The sequence below is a fragment of the Amblyraja radiata genome, chromosome 22 (assembly GCF_010909765.2).
Source record: "Amblyraja radiata isolate CabotCenter1 chromosome 22, sAmbRad1.1.pri, whole genome shotgun sequence".
Taxonomy (NCBI): domain Eukaryota; kingdom Metazoa; phylum Chordata; class Chondrichthyes; order Rajiformes; family Rajidae; genus Amblyraja; species Amblyraja radiata.
The window spans coordinates 29,758,985-29,772,418 of record NC_045977.1 but is presented as its reverse complement, the minus strand read 5'-3'; the positions used below and the strand labels follow the sequence as shown (position 1 = coordinate 29,772,418).

At 42.9% G+C, this 13,434-nt stretch overlaps 1 protein-coding gene across 3 annotated transcripts in view; it reads left to right on the top strand.

The window, feature by feature from the left end:
• Window positions 1-13,434, top strand: part of ern2 (endoplasmic reticulum to nucleus signaling 2) — a 77,333-nt gene that overhangs the window by 39,296 nt on the left and 24,603 nt on the right. For all 3 annotated transcript variants that reach the window (XM_033040882.1, XM_033040884.1, XM_033040883.1), the window contains 4 exons: window positions 1,109-1,231; window positions 8,023-8,124; window positions 8,288-8,549; window positions 13,176-13,254. In XM_033040882.1, coding sequence (XP_032896773.1) covers window positions 1,109-1,231; window positions 8,023-8,124; window positions 8,288-8,549; window positions 13,176-13,254 — 566 coding nt within the window. The remainder of the gene's footprint in view (window positions 1-1,108; window positions 1,232-8,022; window positions 8,125-8,287; window positions 8,550-13,175; window positions 13,255-13,434) is intronic.

The window sequence follows — 13,434 nt, the reverse complement described above, 5'->3', positions numbered from 1 at the left end:
AGTCCACATCACAAGATTAGAAATTGTTCAGCCAGAGCTGAACACTTCTCGGCATCTGCATATAATGCATGCGCTTTTTGTGCATGGTGGTGGATAGATTGGTGGAAACAGGGCCGAGACGTGAACTGTACTGTTCTATGTTCTATTTTTTTTCAGCAAATCACTCCCAAAAAATGACATACATTTTCATTGATTGCAAAGACTGGTCTATATGACCCATTTCTTACAAACACATGAATTTGAAGCACAAGCGGGATCAAGCCAGTTGACTTCTTATGTCTGCTGCATCAGTTAATAAGATCACGGCTGATTTTTTAGTTTAGTATAGATTAGAGATACAGCGCGGAAACAGGCCCTTCAGCCCACTTGGTCCATGCCGACCAGCGATCCCCCAATCCTACACCCACAAGGGACAATTTTTACATTTATCAATTAACCTACAAACCTGTACGTCTTTGGAGTGTGGGAGGAAACCGAAGATCTCGGAGTTAACCCACGTGGGTCACGGAGAGAACGTACAAACTCCATACAGACAGCACCCGTAGTCGGGATCGAACCCGGGTCTCTGGTGCTGCATTCGCTATAAGGCAGCAACTCTACCGCTGCGCCACCGTGACTGCCCTAATCTTCTGAACTTCAACACATTTCCATCTACCCCCACTAGTCTTTCATCCCCTTGCTACTTTAAACATATTCCAAGATTCTGCTCCCACTGTTCATTGAGAGAGTTACAAAAATTCATGATATCTGAGAAAATTTCATCATATCCCTTCAGGACCTCGTATTTTTAGTCAAGCTCCTCTCGCTCTTCCAGACACCAGGGCATGTCAAGCCATCTAATGTTTACTCATAGGACAACACCCCTCGCCAACCACCTCCTGGATTACAGATATAATTAACTGACACTATCACTATACTGGTTAATTTTCTGCATTTGATATTGTGAATTTCTGTATTGGACACCATTGCAGTCTGTTATTTCACAGTTTCATGATGTGCGCAGAGAAACTTTTAAAATGAAGCAACTGCCATTTTAAAGTCACTTTGTTGTGACTGATGGCTCTCTGGGTGTTATTAATAAATATAACGTGTGCTTTTTTTGTACTAGGTAAGAAACAGGATCTGTGGTTCGTAGTAGATCCTGAAACTGGAGAAAAGCAGACCACACTGACCACAGATATGTCAGGGAACATATGTCCAACCACTCCTCTCCTGTACATCGGGCGAACAGGTATTCAAATATTTTGAATTATTGGGATGAAATTATTGGGATCTTGGAATTAGTTATTCAATGATAGAGGCGACCCAATTAATTTTTTTGTGATTTATTAAAATATTGCCAAGATTGATCCTGTTTCAAATTCACTCTCGTGATGATGTCAAATTACAAGGACAGGTTAAAATATATTGGATGTCTAAATAAATGAGAAGGATCATTGAAGCAATCCGTGTTAGGGGGTGTAAAGGACAGCTGGATGGAGAGAGGGGTCTTTGGAAACATTATGGTTTAAGCCTACAATCCAACTGTTTTCTCGGGTGGTCAGAGATCCATATCACTATTTGAAGAAGATCAGGGGAATTTTGCCAGTGTCCTGGCTAATAAATGTAAATTGTGAATTAGATTTTAGTCATTTTCAGGCTGCCCTTCAGGTGTAGGGATAACTTGCTTCCATCCATTTCTAAGGTTTCTGAATTGGCTGCTGGGACCATTGTTAGTGTGCGGACTCTGTTACCTATATGATAGTTAGTGGTAGATTGGGTTGTGGCCCTTCTGCCATTTCTCCTGGGCCTCTGTATAGTTCTGACAAATACACTCAAGGTTATCATTACCAACCTGAATGTTTCTTCTCCATTTAAGTAGCCATAAATCAGAGATCACCATGATTTGTTGTGGATGTTATATTTTATCATGGAATCATTGAAAACAGCTTTATTTTATCTGTCCATCTGATAATCTCTTGTATTGTAGGAGCCTGGAATTGAGCATCAGATTTGGGAGTCTGGTGTTGAGTATGTGCATGAAACGGTCTACATATTTTATTGACTGAGTATCATCAGCGCGTCAGTGCAGGGGCCTTTGGCCTGGGAGAGGATGTTGACATTGACTCACTTATCTTGCCAAGGGAGGATTTTGTTGAGACAAAATTGGTGGTATCCTAGCAGTGTTTTACGGTGTTTGCTATACATGTACACATTTCAGAAATGTAACAGGTTTGAGGTCTTGATCTCCTCAGACTCTTCCTCGGATATGCAAATGTAGTGACAACGACAGTGAATTGCATCACTGATATTCGCTTCATTGACTGTCGAGATCATGGATCGATCTCTGTTTTCTAGGATCGTGTTGTAGATCTTTATTGTAAGAGGACGATGTTGTCAGGAGGGTAAGGAACCTTTGTTCTAGATATGCTTTGATGATCGAGTTGATGATAGACAATCAAGATGGCGACAGACAGAGGAGAGGAACGTGCCGTGTCCACCTCCTGCACCCTCGGAGGCACTCCGAATATTCCGAGGGTGGCTGTGGGAGACCAGGGTGGTCGTGGGAGATGACGGACGGTGTATTGGCGAGGCGACGTGTCTGGATCGAGTTGTTGGTGTAGTGGGCTGTTGGAGGCCCTGCAGCAACCTAGATCTCGATTGGATCAGGCGCTGCTCCAAGAGGCCGAGTGCGCAGATTGGACACACCTTTCAGCAGCACGGAGAGGCAGAGAACATCGATAATATCACCTGGTCAGGCCGACCACTGCAACTTCAACCCAGTGCTACACCAGGACATAGGGGCTTTAAGGCCAAATTAAGATTACATTTTTATCAACTTTAAGGGTACAAGATGACACCGAGAACATAGCATACCTCTGTGGACTGCCTCAGTGTAATCTACTGTTCTTACACTCTTTTACTTAAATATGATTATGTCTTTGTATAGTAAGATTTTTACTGAAGTGTATGGGGAAAAAAGGAATTTCACTGTACCTAGGTACATGTGACAATAAAGTATCATCGACCATTGGCAACTTAGGCTCCACATATGAGTAAATTTTGTGTTGTCTACATATTTCAGCTTATTGCCTGAAGTCAGATGACCTTGGGTCTGGAGTGAAAATTGTTATAGGTTGAATGGTTTTCTATTTGTCCTGTAGATTACTTTCATTCCAGCAGAAAGTTTGTTGGAGGCGAGATGGCAACATTATGGCAAAAAAGATTGGGTAATGACACGCTTTGCTTGACCATAGTCTGTGCTATGGTTGGATCTGCTGTAAACCCAATGGTTCAGAACACCAAATGCATTCCTTCATGAAACAGATGTCAGATGGAGGAAAATTCTTGCAGGCAGCCAAATTTGAAAAGAAGGATTCACAGTTCCTCTTTATTGAGTCCAAGGCAAGTTCAAAGAAATGGCAGAAACAGAAATGATAACACAAGAATATCAGTGTTGAAGATCTCAAGGAACCCACAAAAGGTAGCCCTTCCATTACCTCTCAGACAACTTGATCACTCTCAAACAATAGCAACTACAGAGTGGCCACAATGACTGAGCTATGCGGACATCACTTTGGTTGACACCTGTGAAAGAACTCATTGATGAGAATGCCCAGAAGATCCAGGAGGAAACCAACTGCAAACCCAAACTCCGCAACACCTCAAGAGAAAATAAATGGCTTGCAGATAGCTGAAAGTTGAGCTTCATCAGAAAATCCATGGCCTACGAGCGAAGGGGGTCCAGCAAACTGCTTCCTTCAACATTATCAAGGTCATCCGTGGCTCAAACACCCAAGTGCCCACATCATTGAGAGCCAAGAATGGGGGACAATGTATCAAGGGACCAAGAGGCAGTCTATGCCTGGAAAGAATACTGTGGGGCAGTCATTTTTTCAGAAGTTATAATGTGTCAATCTCTGGAAAACTACAGTATAATTCACCATTTGTGCCTAAGATGTGTATCAGTGAATATTATAATGGTGGTAAGGTATTTCAATCACTGATGAACCTAAATCAGGATGATAGTGACATCCAGTGGTAAGACTATGATCCTGTGACAAAACAGAATAGGTAGTGCATAACTATTTTGTGAGAGGTTGGATACAAATTGACTGATGTGAAACTTGGTATTATGATAGATAACCAGACTATTGATATTTTTAGTAACATATATGAAGACACAAATACCAGAGTTTATTAACTGTCTAGTTTCTGTGCAGCTTATGAACTACAAAGGGACAACTGCCCATATTTTGTTGAATTTAACTGCAGGGAATTATAACTAGTCTTTTAATATGTTGACAACATAGTTTATTTGAAATAATTTTAGAATTCCTATTCAATCCTAAACAGTTTAGATTTTTAATCCAACCACAATTTTATTAATTCAAAATGTTCACAGTTTCTCAGTTTATAATTTTATTCTGTGAAACTGTGAACATTTTAAATTAACTAGATTGTGGTTGGATTACAAATCTCAACTGTAACATTAAATTTTTTTCAAATTAAAGTACGTAATTGTTTTTAATTTTTTAATGTTTTCCCCAACGCTTCTTTGAGAGTAAATTAAGTAAAACCGATTGCTTCACAACATGTGGCTCCGATATACACAATAAGCTATGAGCCAACGTGGGATCTAGACACTGCCTGGATGACTGGTATAAATCTCAATCCCTGGCCCCCACTCACCTTGTAATTTAGCAATACTGCTCCTGAAATGAGGCATTCTGCAAGGTAGTCACCAGATCATACTCTGCTCACCACTTTGCAGATGCCTCTGTTAAGTTTGCAAGGGTGCTTCTGAGCTTCCAGTTTCCTGTCATCTTAATTCTCCACCTCATCCCCAAGGGCGTCTGCCTGATTTCTTACACCAATACAGCAAAACCCCAACATGGCTTGAGAAACAGCACCTCAATTTCCGAATATGGAGGCTACAGCTTTAAACAATTAAAACTCCATAATTAATCCAACAATCTCAGATTATCATTTGTAAAATATACCACAAGTATTCTTTTAGTTTGTTTGCCGGGTTCAGTTTCTCAATTTGAGCATTTCTCTCTTTCCTTTGTTTCTTTTCATCTTCTCTGTTTACATTTTCTCCAAACAGATCCGCGATGATTGACAAGCCTTCACTAAATTATCTCGATTAGCATCATTACCGTTTGTGTCATTCGGTTCCCCTTTGTTTCCAACATGTTGGTTAAATTCCTTTTCTTCTCCCCACGTTGCACAGTGGTGTGTGGATCGCGGATCAGACAACTGCAGACCCACAAGTAGACGACCCAATGGAGACAATAGGTGCAGGAGTAGGCTATTCGGCCCTTCGAGCCAGCACCGCCATTCAATGTGATCATGGCTGATCATTCCCAATTAGTACCCCGTTCCTGCCTTTTCCCCATATCCCCTGACTCCGCTATTTTTAAGAGCCCTATCTAGCTCTCTCTTGAAAGCATCAAGAGAACCTGCCTCCACCGCCCTCTGAGGCAGAGAATTCCACAGACTCACCACTCTTTGTGAGAAAAAAGTGTTTCCTCGTCTCCTTACTAAATGGCTTACTATTCATTCTTAAACTGTGGCCCCTGGTTCTGGACTCCCCCAATATCGGGAACATGTTTCCTGCAAGATGACAGTCATACTCGTTTTGAGTGACCGCCGATGATTTATTTATTTAGCGAATGCAAAGTCCTTTAGCCAAGCAGTTGCCTCTTGAACAAGCACACCGTGCGGTTGGGCTGCTGCCCCATTTGTGAAGGCTGGCCAAGCAGGGTCCTTGTCCAGTCCTGAATAGCAAAGAAGATCAAAGCCATTGATGGTATAACGGCCCGCTTCCTCTGTGCCCAACGTGAGTCTCTTGGAGACAGATGACGTCGATGGAGTGTTGGTGGGCGAGGACTTCGATGAGGTGTCACTTGGCTGCAGAGAGGCCTTCAACATTCAGTTGTAGTATTCGGAGAGCAGGTGCAACTGCTAGGTGCTCTTGAGGCTGGTCGTTGTTGCTGCTTTCGGCTTTGGGATAATGACTAGGATTCTTTGACTTGGCTCTCAGGCGTCGTCTTGGAGAATTTAGTCTGCTGGAAGGATCATTGGCTTCCCCATGCGAGCCTGGGTACTGACGGGGGGCGCGACGAGAACGCTGATCCATTGCCACCGCCGATGATGATTTAGTTTCTTGATGTTCTCGGGTCAGCAGTTTGACAATTAACTTCCACATCCCCCCGTCTGCCTTTTGGTCCTTTTGAAGGTAACAGGAATCCCAAAAATTAGCACTGGCGTGCATTTGGTGAGAGTGACTGTGATGTACTTCGACGTGAAAAGGAAGTCTGACTGGGACTGGGGTGAGCCATCCAGTTACAACCAAGTGAATTGCAGCTGTTCTCCATCTGCAGGGTTGTTGAAGGCATCACACAGCTTTGCATCTTTGACCGTCTCCATCAGGAACCTGAAGGCGCTGTCCAGACTGCTGTTGACACTTTAAGGATTGTCCAACCGCATCGATGATGCAGTTAAGTCACCGGCAAAACGACCGGTCGGGACGTCGACAGTAGTGATGGGAGCTGCTGGAAGATGGCCGGCTGCTCACTCTGCATGGGCGATGCATGCACACGGATGAGCTGGAGTGAAGGATTATGGTACATAACTTCCACCACGGAGACTACAACCACTTCCCTGACTTCAGTGATTAAGAAGTTGGCTCCCCGCAGCAGGATTCCCAGGCTGAAAGTGCAACAATCATTGCCCTTCAACCATACTGACAGTCAGTGGGGTCACCATCGTGACCGGCTGAAATAGGTGCAGAGGCATTGCAGCCTACACTCTTGTATAAAATATCACCTGGACATGCTACGAGTGGTTTAAAGTGTGTCCTGGTATCTGGGAGTGGTGTATCACACTGCTGATTACATTACATCCAGGATGAGAACCTGGCAACCATTAGTGATAAAGCAGTTGTGTAACTATCTCACTAGTGATGTGAGTACAGAGAAATGAAGTGAACAAGAGGATGTTGTGGTATAGCTTCATGTAACCCAGGTCTATCTGTTTAGTTTATATAGTTTGTGATGACTGGGCTGTTATTAAATGTAGCAGGTAGGTTGTTCTCTTATGAGAGATAGCAGTGTACATGTTCTGTAATAGAATCAATGTGTAAAAACTAAATATTTCATTTATCATTTGAAATGTAGCACCTGCTCGGGAGAGTTTTTGTCCTCAAATATAGAGTACAGCATTTTCACTGTGGCAGCATAGTAGCGCAGTGGTAAAGTTGCTGCTTCACATGCCATAGACCCGGCTTCGATCCTGACTACGGGTGCTCTCTGTGTGGAGTTTGTACATTCTTATGGGTTTTCTCAGGGAGCTCTTGTTTCCTCCCACATTCCAAAAATGTGCAGGTTTGTAGATAAATTGGTTTCTGTAAATTGCCCCTTGTGTGCAGGAGGTTAAAGTGGGATAACATAAAACTGGTATACAGGTGATCGATGGTTCGGCATGGACTCGGCAGGCCAAAGGGTCTGTTTCCACGCTGTATCTCTAAACTCTAAACATCTCTTACTGGACCAAGCCAAAGTGTATTATATTTTTATTGTGTATCCACAGTTGTAATGAAGTAAACAAGGCAGCTAATTTGCCCAGAGCAAAATCCCACAGTGTTGTAATATTGACCAGATAATCTGTTTTAGTAGATGAGATGACTATTGAGAGATGACTATTGACCAGAGCACTTAAATTAACTCATCAAAATTGTGCTTTTACATCCACCAGAGAGAGCAGACAGAGCTTCAGTTTAATACAGCAAAATACAGCATTTCTAACAGCTTCACTTTATCATTACCAGCCTGGAATGTCAACATAGATTTTTGGATTTGTTTCCGGCACTGCATTGAACTCGCAATCTTCTGAGTAAGAATGCAAACTTCGGAGCCATAAATGACAAGGCCAATACTCTGACAGCAGTATTAAATCTTTTGTAAAATTCCCTGCTTTATATTATATTTAAAAAATTGAAGCCATGTAGTGAATATGTTTTGTTGCTTAACTTGACAGAGTATATGATCACCATGTACGATACCAAGACACGTGAAATTTTCTGGAATGCAACCTATTATGACTATTCTGCTCCTTTATACAATGAAAACATGGACTATAGTAAGTTTTACAATTTTATTATACATTTGAAAATTGACATCTTCACGTACTCCCAACTAAAATTTATTGAGTACCAAAATATGAGTTCTCTTCTGAAGTGAAATTACTTCCTCTCATTTGGTAAATTCACCAGTGGTCATCTTTTTGTTTCTGATTTTTGCAGAAATGGCACATTTTGCATCAAATGGTGATGGTTTGGTGGTGACTATAGACAGGGCATCAGGCGATGTCCTTTGGATGCAGAATTATGGGTCTCCTGTGGTGGGAATGTTCATTTGGCAACAGGACAGCCTTCACCAGATACCACACCTCAATGTTGCCATGGAAACACTGCGGTACCTCACCTTTAACTCTCTAGATATCCGAATGATAAAGTGGAAGTACCAGTTCGTGAAAGAGCCATCCACTACAAAGACCCAATTGGTGTAAGTTGATGCTTTTCTAGATCCCAATTCTACATTCTATCTGCCTATGTACGAGGTTCTCCATAACTTCAGGACAAAATGAAAGGGGTTTTGCGCTGGACTCGGACAATTTAATGCCATAATCCACAGGATTGGTTAAAGTATATCCTAATATCTGAGCGTGGCGATGCACCACCCATCCAAGATGAAAACCTGGCAACAGTGAGAGACAAAGTGGTTGTATGGCTGCAGCACATTAATATGGAGTGCAGAGGGAATTGAGGTGAGGCAAGAGGAGATTGTGGTATACCTTCATGTTACCCACCTCCCCCCATTAATTTAAACAGCATGTGGTAGTTGTGAGCACAAAAGAATAAAAGGAATACTGTGGTTTAACCAACCTGATCTCCCTGTGGCTCAGCACTTCAACTCCCCCTCCCATTCTGAATCCGACCCTTTCTGTCCTGGGCCTCCTCCATGGCCAGAGTGGGCACCACCGGAAATTGGAAGAGCAGCACCTCATATTCCGCTTGGGCAGTCTGCACCCCAGCAGCTTGAAAATTGACCTCCAATTTCCGGTTGCCCTTGCTGTCTCCTCCCCTTCCCAGCTCTCCCTCAGCCCTCTGGCTCCTCCTCTTGCTCTCTTCTTCCCCACCCCCCCGACCCTGCATCAGTCTGAAGAAGGGTTTTGGCCCGAAACGTTGCCTATTTCCTTCACTCCATAGATGCTGCCCCACCTGCTGAGTTTCTCCAGCACTTTTGTCTACTTTCGATTTTCCAGCATCTGCAGTTCCTTCTTGAACACTGTGGTAAACAAGGCTACTAGAGAAATGGTACCTTTTCATTCTTGTTTTTCTCTGTTATTTCTTCTTCCCTCTGGCTCCTGATGATAATGCAATGGATTGACTACATGTCTTCTCCTGCAAAGTGCCGGAGACCCATGTTCGATTCTGACCTTGGATGCTGCTTGTGTGGAGTTTGCACATGCTCCCTGTGACCTGGTTTGCGTGGACTCTGTGGGCCAAATACCCTGTTTCCATGCTGTATCTCTAAACTAAACATGGACAGGTTGGTAGGAAACATAACCTGACTGAAACTATAAACTTGAGCACTGTCAAATTTACCAGCTTACCACAAATACCATTCAAACTAATGTCACATCTTCATTAGATAAACTGTTGAACTCAAGTATACATTGAAACTTGAAAAAATGTATTTGGGAGTCCCATTATAAGGGCAAACCTTCATCATTCCAGGCCACAGCTTTTTGATGCGCAATAGTAGACCAACATCAACTGGCATTTATATAGTGTCTTTATCAAAAGAAAATATTGAAACTGATCCAGAAAATATTGAAACTCAGTAAAATAGGAGCAAGAGTAGGCCATCTGGCCCCTCAGGCCGGCCATTCAATGTGATCATTTCCGAATTGCCACAGGCTTCAACACCTCTTCTGTGCTGGTTCCCTTTGCCATCAATTCCCTAATCATTCAACACTTTATGTATCTTCTCTTTAAATATAGCCAATGATCTAGCCTCCTCAACTCTGGAGTGAGAATTCCAGAGATTCGGAGGGATGAATAAAAGAATTGTGGAGCCATGATTTTAAAAAAATGGGATCCAAGGAGAGATAGCTGAATCGATAGCAAATTGGCTCCATGGAAGGAAACAGAAGGTGATGGTGGAAGGTTGCATCTCAGAATGGAGGCCTCTGACGAGTGTTGTGCCTCAGGGTTTGGTGCAGGCTCTGTTACTGTTTGTCATCTACATCAATGATGTGGATGAGAACAGACAGGGCAAGATTAGCAAGTTTGATGATACAAAAGTGAGTGGTTTTGCAAATAGTGAAGATGGTTGTGAAAGTGCAGCAGGATCTGGATAGATTGGCCAGGTGGGCGGAGGAATGGTTGATAGAATTTAATTCGGGAAAGTGTGAGGTGTTGCATTTTGGGACGTCCAACAAGGGCAGGACCTAAACAGTAAATGGTAGGCCTCTGGGTAGTGTTGTAGAGCAGAGGGATCTAGGAATACAGGTGCATGGTTCCTTGAAGGTCGAGTCGCAGGTAGATAAGGTGATCAAAAAGGGTTTTGGCACTTTGGCCTTCATCAGTCAGAGTATTGCATATAGAAGTTGGGATGTCATGATGCAGTTGTATAGATGTTGGTGAGACTGCATTTAGAATATTGTGTTCAGTTCTGGACACCATGTTATAGGAAAGCTTGAAAGGGTTCAGAAAAGATTTACGAGGATATTGCCAGGACTAAAGGGTGTGAGCTATAGGGAGAGGTTGAGGAGGCTGGGTCTCTATTCCATGGAGCACAGGAGGACGAGGGGAAATCTTATAGAGGTATACAAAATCACGAGAGGAATCGTGGGGGCATTGGTGATCATTTTCCAATGTTCTATAGATTCTGGATCAGTTCCTGTGGATTGGAGGGTAGCTAATGTTCTACTTTTTAAGAAAGGAGGGAGAGAGAAAGCAGGGAATTATAGACCAGTTAGCCTGGCATCGATGGTGGGGAAGATGCTGGAGTCGATTATTAAATATGTAATAGCGGCACATTTGGACAGCAGTAACTGGATCGGTCCAAGTCAGCATGGATTTACGAATCTTGACAAATCTTCTGGAATTTTTTGAGGATGTAACAAGTAAAATGGTGGATGAAGTGTATCCGGACTTTCAGAAAGCCTTTGATAAGCCACAGGAGATTGATGGGCAAAATCAGAGCACATGGTATTGGGGGTAGGGTATTGACATGGATAGAAAATTCGTTGGCAGACAGGAAACAAAGAGTAGGGATTAACGGATCCCTTTCAGAATGCCAGGCAGTGACCAGTGGGGTGCCGCAAGGCTCGGTGCTGCGACCACAGCTATTTACAATATGCATTAATGATTTAGATGAAGGAATTAAAAGTAACATTAGCAAATTTGCAGATGACACAAAAGTGGCAGTGTGAACTATGAAGAAAATGCTATGAGGATGCAGGGTGACTTGGACAGGTTGGGTGAGTGGGCAGATGCATGGCAGATGCAGTATAATGTGGATAAATGTGAGGTTATCCACTTTGGTAGCAAGAACAGGAAGGCAGATTATTATCTGAATGGTGTCAGGTTAGGAAAAGGGGAAGTACAATGAGATCTGGGTGTCCTTGTACATCAATCACTGAAAGTAAGCACGCAGGTAGAGCAGGCAATGAAGAAAGGAAATGGCAGGTTGGCCTTCATAACGAGAGGAGTTGAGTATATGAGCAAAGAGGTCCTTCTGCAGTTGTACAGAGCCCTGGTGAGGCCACACCTGGAGTATTATGTGCAGTTTTGGTCTCCTAATTTGAGGAAGGACATTCTTGCTATTGAGGGAGTGCAGCGTAAGTTCACATGGTTAATTCCCAGAATGGCGGGACTGTCATATGATGAAAGAATGGAGCGACTGGGCTTGTTTTCACTGGAATTTAGAAGGATGAGAGGGAATCTTATAGAAACATATAAAATTATTAAGGGATTGGACACGCTCGATCCAGGAAACATATTCCCGATGTCGAGGACCAGAGTTAAGAATAAGGGGTAGGCCATATAGAACTGAGATGAGGAAACACTTTTTCACACAGAGTTGTGAATTTGTAGAATTCTCTGCCTCAGAAGGCAGTGGAGGCCGATTCACTGGAAGCATTCAGAAGAGAGTTAGATAGAGCTTTTATGGCTAGCAGAATCATGGGATATGGAGAGAAGGCAGGAACGGGGTGCTGATTGTGGATGATCAGCCATGATCATATTGAATGGCGGTGCTGGCTCGAAGGGCCGAATGGCCTACTCCTGCACCTATTTTCTATGTATCTATGAATAGATCGGGTAGATGCACAGAGTCTTTTGGCCAGAGTAGGGGAATCGAGGACCAGAGGACATAGGTTCAAGGGGAAGGGGAAAAGATTTAATAGGAATCCAAGGGGTAACTTTTTCATACAAAGGGTGCTAGGTGTATGGAACAAGCTGCCAGAGGAGGTAGTTGAGGCTGGGACTATTCCATAGTTTAAGAAACAATTAGACCAGTACATGGATAGGACAAGTTTGGAGGGATATGGACTAGTGGGACTAGTGTAGCTGGGACATTGTTGGCTGGTGTGGGCGAGTTGGGCCGAAGGGCCTGTTTCCACACTATCACTCTATGATTCTATGACCTGAAAGTTGTAGAGGGGAGAGAATGAGTTTAGGGGGGAAGAGGAATTCCAGACCTACACTAAAAGTTCTGTAATTCCAGAAATCTGGAAAGTCTGGATATATTTGGGAAGAACTATATTCATTCGTATCGATCTGACTTGTTAACAAATCGCTGAGTTTGGAAAGTTATTCAGTGCACTTACCATGCATCATGCAATGACCCCTGTGAGGCTTAACAAAACAATAGTGCAGGTTTTACTTATTAATGTGCACTTATGAACTGAAGCATGGAAGGTGACACATGTCTCCACCTCAGCTATCATTCAACCATTCCAAAGAAATTCTATAGCTGATGTTGCAGTTTACTTATTTTACAACAGCCAAATTAGTCGGTGCCATTAACTGACATCATGATTTTTGTCTTTTGTCAAGAAAATAATCATGTTATATATTTCCCCAATGGCTAACTATATTGTGCATTTTCTTGTTGCAGTCCCACACTTTATGTCGGGAAGCATGCATCTGCTTTCTATGCCTCAACATCTCTCGTTCATGAAGGAGTTGCCATCGTGGTAAGTACACCTCCATAGGGGTTAGTGCACTATCATGGTGAAAGTGCCTGATCTGTGTAGGCAGTATTGTCGGGAAATGGACAGTTTCTAAAATATGTCTAAATCCTAACAGAAGAACAGAAGATCTTAGCAGTCTGTTGATTTTCACAAGGTTTAGGGAAAGCATTGGGACAAAGTAGA